The following is a 12,989-nucleotide window of genomic DNA, read 5'->3' as shown; positions in this document are numbered from 1 at the left end:
TCTCAACTTCCCCACCTGTAAAATAAAGGGACAGTAACTATATAGTTGCTAAGGTCCCTTTCAATGTTTAAATTTTAGCTTTCCCTTCTCTACCTGAGAAAGGAGAGGAAAATTAAAAATCAATACAGGGCTTCCCTGGTGGCGCAGTTGAGAGTCTGCCTGCCAATGCAGGGGACACGGGTTCGTGTCCCGGTCCAGGGAGATCCCACATGCTGTGAAGCGGCTGCGCCCGTGAGCCATGGCCGCTGAGCCTGTGCGTCTGGAGCCTGGGCTCCGCAACGGGAGAGGCCACAACAGTGAGAGGCCCGCGTACCGCAAAAAAAAAAAAAAAAAAAAATCAATACAAAACAAAACTAGATAAACCTAAAATGATTACTATTGGTCTAATGACTGTTACTTAGAGTTCAAGGTCTACTATGGCTCTCTTGGCAGTTTACACTATTTACAAGGTGACAAGTTAGGAAGGCTTATTACTAAAGTACACAACATAAGTAGCTCTGATGCCAGACGTTCCATGCGAAGATGATCCAAACACCATTGAGTTGCAGAGGAAAAGTATTAGCCTAGGAGGTGTGTTTAACTTGGTTCAGTGACATTTCTCAGGTAAGTCACTTAACATTTCTGGGTCTTTATTTTCTCAGTTGTAAAATGACAAAGTTGCACTACATTATCTCTAAGACCTTTCCTAAAACCAAAACTCTATGTTTCTAAGTGGTTCCCAACCTACCCTTTTGTAATGCATTGTTTCCAAAAACAGCTTGGTCTGCTTATAGATTTCTTGGCCTGTCTTGTGGAAGGTCTTGAGAAATTCTATGAACTCTTTAGACACTCTATCCGTTTCAATGCTGGTTTGCCGGTTTATAGAAGGACTGGGAGCTTTTGGTTCCTGAATTTCTGCTGGGAAAATTAAACATAGTAAGTTTCATTACACAGAAGAGCCATGCATGGAATTACTTTCAGTATCTAATTTAAGATTATTTAAATTATGCTAAATCAAAGTTAAACTTGAATTTAAATTATTTTATGTTTAAATATTTGGATTTTCCTTAAAGTAAGCTAAATCTATTTTATGAGTAGGAAGTACAATTAGATAAAACTACGTATCCAAAAGATACTCCTATTCAAATAAAGGTGCTCTATCAGTATCTTCTTAGCCAAAATATATAATGCTTTGATCTATATATTTAATCGTTAACACTGAAATGGCATTGCTATCTTGAATAACTCTCTCAAAGACTGCATGAATTTACAAAACCAGTCAACATGTAAAATAACAATCAGTAGAAGCACAAAAATTATAGATGACTTCTACAGAAGTCATCTATAGACAAGCTTCCCAAATCCACTTGATTTGCCAAAAAGGCAAAGAGATGAACAATTTTTATGTGGAGATGAACAATTATTTACCTACCATTCAAACTTCAAGTCATACTGCTCAGAGTGAAAGTATGCATCCAAAGTAGCACAGTGACCATGACAGAGCAGAGGCAAGAGAAGCAAAAAAAAAACCACTGTCCAATCAGTTGGCCACACAACTCTTTGCCCTCTTCAAATAAATACACTGAAAGGAAAATAAGACCTTTACATAACAGAGATAAGGGTGTTGTAATAGGGTAAGTGCTCTCAGAAAACATGAAATATCACTTGGTTTCTGATCACCTTCTAAGCCTCCTGATTTTGAATTGTGCTCTCTAATGCAATACCTGAAAGGAATTAAAGTATCTCATATACCCATGATCCTTTTCTATACACACACAAAAAAAGATAATTAGGAAGAAAAAGTACCTTTTGTAGGTATTAAAATCAACCTATTACATGCTTTCTCAGAGCAATTTCTTTTTTTTTAACTGAAGTATAGATGATTTACAATGCTGTGTTAGTTTCTTGTGTACAGCAAAGTGATTCAGTTATATATACATATAAATATATTCTTTTTCATATTCTTTTCCATTATGGTTTATTACAGGATATTGAATATAGTTCCCTGTGCTATACAGTAGGACCTTGTCGTTTATTTTATATACAATAGTTTGTATCTGCTAATCCCAAACTCCTAATTTATTCCTCCCCTACCCCCTTTCTCCTTTGGTAACCATAAGTTTGTTTCTATGTCTGTGAATCTGTTTCAGAGTAATTTCTTACAACCTTATTTTTTGAACTTTAGTATCTGAAATACATTTTAATGATGTAGCAGCAATAAAGTTTTAAGATAATAAAAGCATTACCCCTATTAGAGTGACTAGTTTATTCAAGTGAGACAAACACACACAGATCATGTAAAAATATACCTTAACTACATAGGTCAAACTAAAGATTCCACCTCTCACTTCAAAAAAACCCTTTTCCAATGTACATAAATCAATGTGATACACCACACAAACAAAAGAAAAGACAAAACCACATGATCATCTCAACAGATGCAGAAAAAGCATTTGATAAAATTCAACATCTATTCACAATAAAAACTCTTACCAAAATGGCTATAGAGGCAACATATCTTAACATAATAAAAGCTATTTATGACAAACCCACAACCAACATAATACTCAACGGTGAAATGCTGAAAGCCTTCCTGCTAAAATCTGAAACAAGACAAGGATGCTCATTCTTACCACTTCTATTCAACATAGTATTGGAGGTCCTAGCCACAGAAATCAGACAAGAAAAAGAAATAAAAGGTACCCAAATTGGAAGAGGTAAAATTGTCATTATATGCAGACGACATGATAGTATACACAGAAAACCCTGAAGACTCCATACAAAAACTACTAGAACTGATAAACAAATTCAGCATGGTAGCAGGATACAGGATTAACATAAAGGAATCTGTTGCATTCCTTTACACTAAAAATGAAATATCAGAAAAGTAAAAACAAATAAAAACCCTTTAAAATCACATAAAAAAAAAAAACACAAAAAACTTAGGCATAAACCTGACCAAGGAAGTAAAAGACTTACATGCTGAGGACTATAAAACACTGATAAAGAAAACTGAAGATAACTCAAATAAATGGATCCCATGCTCTTGGATTGGAAGAATTAATATTGTTAAAATGGCCATACTACCCAAAGCAATCTACAGAGTTAATGTGATCCCTATCAAATTATCCAAGAAATTTTTCACAGAACTAGAACAAAAATCCTAAAATTTATATGGAGCCATAAAAGGCCCAGAATTCCCAAAAGCAATCCTAAGTAAAAAGAACAAAGCTGAGGGCATAACCCTTTGAGACTTCAGACAATACTACAAAGCTACAGTAATCAAAACAGTGTGGTACTGGCACAAAAATAGACATATGGATCAATGGCACAGAACAGAGAGCCCAGAAATAAACCCACACAGCTACAGTCAATTAATCTTCGACAAAGGAGGCAAGAGGGACTTCCCTGGTGGTTCAGTGGTTAAGACTTCATGCTTCCACTGCAGGGGGCATGGGTTCAATCCCTGGTTAGGGAACTAAGATCCCATATGCCAAGCAATGCAGCCACAAAACAAAACACACACACACACACACACACACACACACACACACACCAAAACAAAGACAAAGGAGGCAAGAATATACAATGGAGAAAAGATAGTCTCTTCAGCAAGTGGTGTTGGGAAAGCTGGACAGCCACACGCAAATCAACGAAGTTAGAACACATTCTCACACCATACACAAAAATAAACTCAAAATGGCTTTAAGACTTAAGTGTAAGACATGACACCATAAAATTCCTAGAAGAGAACATAGGGAAAACATTCTCTGACATAAATCGCACCAATGTTTTCCTGGGTCAGTCTCCCAAGGCAATAGAAATAAAAGCAAAAATAAACAAATGGAACCTAATCAAACGCATAATATTTTGCACAGCAAAGGAAACCAAAAGGCACAAAATGACAACCTACAGACTGGGAGAAAATATTTGCAAACAAAGCAACTGACAAGAGCTTAATTTCCAAAATATACAAACAGCTCATACAACTCAGTAACAAAAAAACAAACAACCCAATCAAAAAATGGGGAAAAGACCTAAACAGACATTTCTCCAAAGAAGAAAAACAGATGGCCAAAAGACACATGAAAAGATGCTCACCATTGCTACTTACTAGAGAAATGCAAATCAAAACTACAATGAGGTACCACCTCACACGGGTCAGAATGGCCATCATTCAAAAGTCTACAGGGCTTCCCTGGTGGCGCAGTGGTTGAGTGTCTGCCTGCCGATGCAGGGGACATGGGCTCGTGCCCCACTCCGGGAAGATCCCACATGCCCCAAAGCAGCTGGGCCCGTGAGCCACGGCCGCTGAGCCCGCGCATCCGGAGCCTGTGCTCCGCAACGGGAGAGGCCACAATGGTGAGAGGCCCGCATACCGCAAAAAAAAAAAGTCTACAGGAATGCCCTGGCAGTCCTGTGGTTAGGATTCCATGCTTCCACTGCAGGGGGCATAGGTTCAGTCCCTGGTCAGGGAACTAAGATCCTGCAGGCAGCACTGTGTGGCCAAAAAAAAAAAAAAATTCAATTAAAAAGTCTACAAATAACAAATGCTGGAGAGGGTGTGGAGAAAAGGGAACCCTCCTACACTGTTGGTGGAAATGTAAACTCGTGCAGCCACTATGGAAAACAGTATGGAGGTTCCTCAAAAAACTAAAAATAGAGTTGCCATATGATCCAGCAATCCCACTCCTGGGCATATATCCAGACAAAACTGTAATTCAAAAAGATACATGCAACACAATGTTCACAGGAGCACGATGTACAATAGCCAAGACATGGAAGCAACCTAAATGTCAAGAGATGAATGGATAAAGAAGTGGTGTATATACACAATGGAATACTATTCAGCCATAAAAAAGAAAGAATGCCATTTGCAGCAACATGTATGGACCTAGAGATTATTATACTAAGTGAAGTAAGTCAGAAAGAGTACGACAAATACCATATGATATCACTTATATGTGGAACCTAAAATATGACACAAATAAGCTTATTTACCAAACAGAAACAGACTCACAGACATGGAAAACAAACTTATGGTTACCAAAGGGGGTAGAGGGTGAGGGAGGGATGAAGTGGGAGTTTGGGATTAGCAGATACAAACTACCACATATAAAAATAAACAACAAGGATATAATGTATAGCACAGGGAACAAAATTCAATATCCTGTAATAAACCATAATGGACAAGAATATGAAAAAATAAACAAACAAAAAACCCCCTTTTCCCCTCTAAACTGCATATTGATATTAAGTAGTTAGCAGATCAAAACTGCACTTTATGGGTTATCTTTCCAAATCACGTATCTGCCTATCTTCTAAAGTATCAGGTGCTTCCTAACTATGATTCAACATGGAGAAGCCCTGGAACTTCCCTGGTGGTCTAGTGGTTTAAACTCCACGCTCCCAAAGCAGGGGGCTCAGGTTCGATCCCTGATCAGGGAACTAGATCCCACATGCTGCAACTAAAAGCCCACATGCCACAAATGAAGATTCTGCATGCCGCAACTAAAAGATCCCGAGTGCCGCAACTAAGACCTGGCGCAGCTGAATGAATGAATAAATTAATTAATTTAATTAAATTAAAGAAAAAAAATTTTTTAAGTTATGAAAAAAATGTAGACACCCTAAAAGAATTCAATCATATTAAAAGAAAACATAAAGAAGAGAAGGGCACATAAAAACACACTATATGTATGGCTAAAAATGACTGTCAAAAGTCAGACAACCAACTGGAAAAAATGTTTGTAAGCTATATCACAAAGGGCTGTTCTCCCTAATATACAAGGACTCCTATAAATATAGAGGAAGAAAAATCCAACGGTTCAATAGAAAAATGCGTGAAGAATACTAACACTGCACAGAAGGGAAACATAGATGGATCTTAAGCATAGGAAATATACTCAATCTCACACACGATAACAAATGTGCAAATTAAACCTACTAGTATTGTTGTACAGCAGAAACTAACACAACATTGTAAAGTAATTATACTCCAATAAGATTTTAAAAAAAGACAAAGAAAAAAACTATTATTAGAGGTCATTTTAAAAATTAACAAGTCGGCAAAAATCTGAAGTTTGATGTTGATGAGGATACAGGGGAAAAGGCACTTATACTATGGAGGTAGGAATGTAAAATGACACACCTGCAATGGAATGCAATTTGGCAATAATCATCAAAATTAAAAATACATTTATCCTATGACCCAACAATCCCATTTCTGAGAAATTTTCCACTGACATAATTGCACATGTACAAAATGAAATATGTACAAGGCTACTCATTTTAGTACTTGTAAAAGGAGAGGTCTGAAGATGGCATAAATGGCCACTACTAAGAGACTAAATAAACTTTAGCTTAATCCATAAAGTGGAATATTACGTAGCTTGAAATTTTGAAAGTATCCTTTTTATGTACCGATAAGGAAAGAGTTCTTAAATATATTGCTAAGCTAAAAAAGCAGGGTATGCGTAGTGTGCTTTTATGTAAAATAGGAGGACTGGGATAAGAACAAATGTCTTTATAAATGAAAACAAAAGAATGACACACAAATTAGTAACAAAAGTTGTCTGAATATGGGGGAAGGACTGGGAACTAGACGGGTGAGGGACCATATATACCTTTTATTTTTGAGCCATTTGGATGTACTACCTTTTTTTTTTTTAAGCAAATAAGGCATAATTTAACTCAAAACAAAAACTGGCACATCGTTTCTGAAACTTTTTTTTACCAATACGGAAAACCTAAAATTATATTTGACACCCTGTACAATTAGAAAATATTCTTTAATACTTGGAATTTAACCTTTCACTCAGTCTGATAAATTCCACCTCTAGTCATGATGGAACAACAGGGATTAGGTTTACCCTACTGCCTTAACAACTAGAAAAATCAGACAAAACATATGAAAAAATGGTTTTCAACACTGGCCAACAGGCAGTGGGGAGAGTAACCCCTGAGAGAAGGGGACAAACATGGTAAATCTTACAAGTGCCCCAGCTCACTGCAGGTAGAGTTTTTAGGCCTTGGCACAGGGAGAGGCAACTCAAACAGAGCCTAGCAGACTTGCTGAATTGGGGAAACAATATTTAGAGCTCAAGAAGGCCAGAGTTGCCAGAATTTGCATGGCAAAACACATAGAGGATGGGCTGCAAAGAAAAATCTCCAGATAACTGCAGAGGGGCTCCCTTGAGTCTCTGACTGAGTACTGCACATGCACGTGAGAAAAAAGTGGGTAAAGGAGTGGGCAGAACAATCTTCTGAGCACACATGACAGGAAATAATTCATTTTTCCTACTAGCCAGGAACAAAGAGTATCAGCAATGACAAATATGTGGGCAACTATAAAAGACATTTTCTCATTCAAAAATTTACTTAAGGGCTTCCCTGGTGACGCAGTGGTTAAGAATCCGCCTGCCAATGCAGGGGACACGGGTCCAAGCCCTGGTCCGGGAAGATTCCACATGCCGCAGAGCAACTAAGACTGTGCACCACAACTACTGAGCCCGCGCGCCTAGAGCCCGTGCTCCGCAACAAAAGAAGCCACCGCAATGAGAAGCCCGCGCACCGCAACAAAGAGTAGCCCCCGCTCTCTGCACCTACAGAAAGCCTGCACGCAGCAGCGAAGACCCAACGCAGCCAAAAATAAATAAATAAATTTATAATAAAAAAAAAAAAACCCAAAACACAAAAAGAAGGCAAGAAAAGAGGAAAGAATGATATCCGGATGGGATAAATAGAAAACAGAGCAAAATGGTAGGTTTAAGCTACACCTTATCAAAAATTTCATTAAATATAAGTAGTCTAAATAGCCCTGTGTTTTTAATACAGAAGCAAAACTTGTATTTCAAGTATAGCCAGTCTGTTATGATTATCAAGCTTTCCATTTCCCAATCCAAACACTCAGTTTTAAAAAGTCTTGGCAGCAGAACAAAATGTGCTCTTGAATTATAATGTTTAAGCTATCATTCAATGACAATTTTCTACATGGCAGACACTGTGCTTTACTCCACATTCTCATCAACCCTTAACAATTTTGTTATATTCCTGAAACCATATGAAATAATAAATGTACACACCAATAAAATGTTTTTGTTAGGTAGGTGGAATTATCATTTTACACATGAATACAATGAGGCTAGAGGTTAAGTCATTTACATGAGACATGTTACACAGGTTAAGAAGAAAAGCTGGGGGCTTCCCTGGTGGCGCAGTGGTTTAGAGTCCGCCTGCCGATGCAGGGGACACGGGTTCGTGCCCCGGTCTGGGAAGATCCAACATGCCACAAACCGGCTGGGCCCGTGAGCCATGGCTGCTGAGCCTGCGCGTTCGGAGCCTGTGCTCCGCAGCGGGAGGGGCCACAACAGTGAGAGGCCCGCGTACCGCAAAAAAAAAAAAAGAAAAAGAAGAAAAGCTGGGATTTAAATCCAGATCTGTTTGACTCCCAAGCCCAAGCTCTTCACAGTCATACCATAATTCCCTCCTATCATTACAGCATATTTATTCCTATTTAAATTAAGCAACGAGTATCAACTGAGCACCTACTACGTAAGGCTGTCTGCAAGCCAGATGACATATTAAATCGAATTAAATCTTCAATAAAGTAAACCTATAAAAGCAAAATCTTCAAGGGGCTTCCCTGGTGGCGCAGTGGTTAAGAATCCGCCTGCCAATGCAGGGGACAGGGATTCGAGCTCTGGTCCGGGAAGATCCCACATGCCGCGGAGCAACTACGCCCGTGCACCACAACTACTGAGTCTGCATGCCACAACTACTGAAGCCCACGCGCCTAGAGAAGCCACCGCAATGAGAAGCCCGCGCACCGCTCGCAGTTGTGCAAAGAGTAGCCCCCTCTCGCCGCAACTAGAGAAAGCCCGCGTGCGGCAAAAAAGACCCAATGCAGCCAAAAATAAATAAATAAATTTATAAAAGCAAAATCTTCAACAAAAAGGCTATTTGAAGGATAGCTGTGAAAGAGTAAACACAACCTAAAAATGTCAATATCAAAATAGAGCGTGACCATGTAGTAAAGATGGTTAACACCATTTTAGTACTAAAAACATATTTTGTATCTCAATGTTAAAAAAATTTACTGAAAATCCCACGTTTCTCAGATTATCCAAATAGAATAAGGACAACTCAGTAGAATATTATAGTTCTTCTGACTTTTTCAGCTGTTTTGACCATAGATATATAATATGGACTAAAAGGCAGATAGTCTGTAGTATAATAAAAAATATATATATTTGGTTTTTGGCCCAGGGATAGATATTTTTGATCACCAATGGCCAATGATTTGATCAGCCATGCCTACAAAATGAAACCTCCATAAAAACCCTTATATGACAAGGTTTGGGGAGCTTCCACATTGATGAACGCATCGAGGTGCTGGGAGCAAATGCCCAGATGGCATGGAAGCTTGGTGCCCCCCTCCCCTACCTTGCCCTATGCATCTCTCTTCCATTTGGCTGTTCCTGGGTTGTATTCTTTAATAAACCCATAAGCATAAACAAACTGTCTTCCTGAGACAGTTCTAACAAATTATCAAACCTAAGGAGAAGGTTGTGGGAACCCCCTATTTACACCTGGTTGGTCAGAAGTACGGGTGTCCCCACTCCTGGGGATTGCAACTGGCATCTGAGGTGGGGGCAGTCTTGTGGGGTCCAGCCCTTAACCTATGGAGTCTGTGCGGACTCTGCGTAGTTGGGGTCAGAACAGGACTGACTTGCTGGATATCCAGTTGGTATTGTAAAATAAAAGAAACCACATATTTGGTTCAGGGAAAAAATTTCTCATTGTCCTTATCAATGAAGTCAGAAACTGATCATGTTCCAAATACATTATATTCAAAACATTATAAAAGATGACTTTACAAGATAAAAAAATTTTTGGAGTATACAAGAAAAGGCAATCAAGCTGAGTGTACCTGAGAAATGACTGTAAAAACAGGCACAATTATAAAACTGGTTCCAAATTCAACCTGGGGAATCCTTACTTCAGTTTCATCTAAGTACCAAAGAGGCCCACTTGATTAAAGTAGCAATTCATTAGTAATTCTTCAAACTATGTAATTAACACCATGCTTCAACTTAATTAACATCTGAAATTCCGGTCTTGGGATAGCACTGAGTGTAAGAGAATTATAGTTTTGTTTTTTAAATCTTATTTTGAAATAACTTCAAGTTTACAGAAAATCTGCAAGATTGTTACAAAGAATTCCTTTATACCCTTTATCCAGATTTACAAAATTTTAACATTTTGTTCCATGTCTGTATTATTTTTCTAAATTTTTTCAGAGTAGATTGTATGTTTCATGCGCTTTACCCCTTATAGTATGAGTATTTCTCAGCAACAAGGATGTTCTGTTGCTAACTGTAGTTATTGAAAAAAAGTATTTGTTTTTTACACAGGATCAAATTGAGGGTCACACATTCATTTAGTGGTCATGTATACTTAGTCTCCTCTCATCTAGAAACGTTCTCCAGACTTCCTTTGTTTTTTTATGACACTGACAATTTTGAAGAATACAGGCCAGTTTATTTTATTCAATGCACTTCAATTTGGGTTCCTCTACTGTTTCCTCATGACTGGATTTCAGGTTATAAATTTTCAGCTTAGTTATTACGTAATCCATGTTGTGTTCTTCTCAAAGTAACATATCTAAAGGCACAGGATGTCCATTTCCCCCCATCATTATGTAGCTGCCATTTCTCTACTTGGAATTAATAAATAAGTTGTGGGAGTTAATTTGAGATCATGTTCATAACCTGTTCCTCGGGAAACCCCCTCCTCTCATCCCAGACTTAGCACCCACACTGATGAAACTTGTCTGAATCAATTCTTATTAGGATGACTACAAAATGGTGATTTTCTATCTCCATCACTCCTATATTAGTCAAGATTCTATGGTAAGGTTCTCCTCTTCTTTATTTAATTATTTATCTATTTTATTAGTAGGACGGACTAATGAATTATTGTTTTATTCATTTACACTCCATTTATTGTCTTTGGCCAGTGGGAACCCATTCCAGCTGACTTCTGGGCCTTTGACCTGTCCCCAACATTTCTGAGGGGCCCTTCTTTCCTAGCTCAAGTTGCAGAATCGGTCATTTCTCCAAGGAACCTTAATTCACTTCAGTGAAGAACAGTATTTAGACTCTAAGATCTGAGTAGAAAGATTGGTATTTTAATTCTAAAAAAAGAAAAGATATTCCTCCTTAGAGCACTGCTTTCAGATTAGTTTGTAAAAGATGTACACAAGAGTCTACTCTGGGTGACAACATCTACTTGAGTTCCAAAATAAAAGGGCATTTTGGAACATATGAGCAAGTATTTCGACTTGGCTGACCCCCTATGACTTACTCTAAACTATAGCTCACTCAACCTTACTTTGGAGAGTAAAGAACTAAAAGTAAATTCTCTGAGTCTTTACAGTCAAGCTGTTCCACTTACCTCCTCTGGAGGGACAGCTAATTCTAACAGGAAGTTAAAATAGTTTTCAAATCCCTTAGAAGGTTATTTGTCTTCTATATACTACCAACCTGCCCTGGCTTAAGAGCTTTCTTTCATGCTACCAATAGAAGCAAGTAAAATATTAAGAGCAAGGACATCTTGGATTAACAAAGTGAAATAAAGAATACAGAACACAAAAGGTTTATTGTAGTCTAGAGTCAATAAATTAAAACTGCATTTAGTATAGGCTAACTTTATCCCCATGCAAAGGCCAAACAAATAATCAGCCTGAAATGCAAAGTTCGCCTGGCAGAGTTACATAAGCAATCTGTGAAACAAAGATCCAACAGCATCCTCTTTTCTAATGTACACACATCAATTTTTTCCTCAACACTTTGAGGTTTTTCTCACCATATGCTTTCTATAGAAAAAAAGCAGCTAAAGATCAAAAAAAAAAATAAAGTAAAAATCTATCATTCTAAAGAGAAGAAAAAAGGTAAGAACTATTCCATATAAGAGTTTTTAAGATAAAAAAATCACTTGAAGTTTTTCTTTTAAAGTACAAATCTTCTCTCCATAATATAATGTATACTGTACAGAAGGTCTGAGGACATGATTTTTTTAAATTGCCAAGTACAGTCAATGAATGTATGTGACTATTAAGCACTTCAGTAATAGAAACTTCATTATCTATCTATCTAGATACAGACACAGATATAGTTATAGATAAAAACACATATTTCAAGATCAAGCGATATAATGGAAAAAAGCTTAACCAGGAGTTAGGAGACCTGAGGTCTAATACATCAACTCATTATATGACCCTGGGTAAATTAGTTAACCTTTACGGGCTTTCATATTGTCATCTGTAAAATGTGGCAGTTACAGCTGATGGTTTTACAGTTTCTTTACTATTTCATCTGTTGTCATATACCATTTCACCATACATCTATAAATTCATAAGGTTAATGAGACTTTCTCAAAGCAGGAAACAGAATTTAAGCTAAATAGGAATGAATGGCTTTGATCAATACCTTTGAGCTCCTTACCAGCAGAGATTATTTTGTCAGAAAAACAACAGGCATTTTAAAATAGCTTACTGGAGATTAACTATGTGTGTCAGGTACTGCACTGAACTCTGTACACACATCGGCTCATTTAATCCTCAAGACAGGCCTATGATAGGTATTACTGTCCCTCAGAATAGACAGGGCTTAAAGAGATTAGCTTGCTTAAGGTCACACAGCTAGCAAACTGCAAAGCTGAGACTCAAACCAGGGTGACTCCAAAGCTTACAGTTTTAATCACCCTACTACATTATCTTCTAATAAATAAATCATGAGCCAAATACATTCTCATCAAATACATTTAATCTCTAGCAGGTACTGATTATTTCCCTTCTTACTACTGTAGAGAAAACTGCTGAGTGACAGCCAACCAAGAACAACTCACGTGAACAAAAAGATTATTTAAAGGTTTGCCTCTATTAAAGAGACGTGCTGTGTTTTTAGATAAGCAATTGTTCCTTTTAATAAAACAAAAAACAATAGTCA

General features: G+C 37.6%; 1 protein-coding gene across 4 annotated transcripts in view; it reads right to left on the bottom strand.

Annotated features, from left to right (window-relative positions):
• Nucleotides 1-12,989, bottom strand: part of RABGEF1 (RAB guanine nucleotide exchange factor 1) — a 64,546-nt gene that overhangs the window by 18,937 nt on the left and 32,620 nt on the right. For 3 of the 4 annotated variants that reach the window (XM_032605436.1, XM_032605437.1, XM_032605439.1), the window contains one exon: nt 728-897. In XM_032605436.1, the coding sequence (XP_032461327.1) occupies nt 728-897 (170 nt within the window). The remainder of the gene's footprint in view (nt 1-727; nt 898-12,989) is intronic. The other variant, XM_032605438.1, reaches the window with a different exon arrangement.

Source organism: Phocoena sinus, chromosome 15 (genome assembly GCF_008692025.1).
Source record: "Phocoena sinus isolate mPhoSin1 chromosome 15, mPhoSin1.pri, whole genome shotgun sequence".
NCBI lineage: Eukaryota > Metazoa > Chordata > Mammalia > Artiodactyla > Phocoenidae > Phocoena > Phocoena sinus.
Note: the sequence above shows the minus strand (reverse complement) of the source record. Positions and strands in the feature narration are given on the sequence as shown.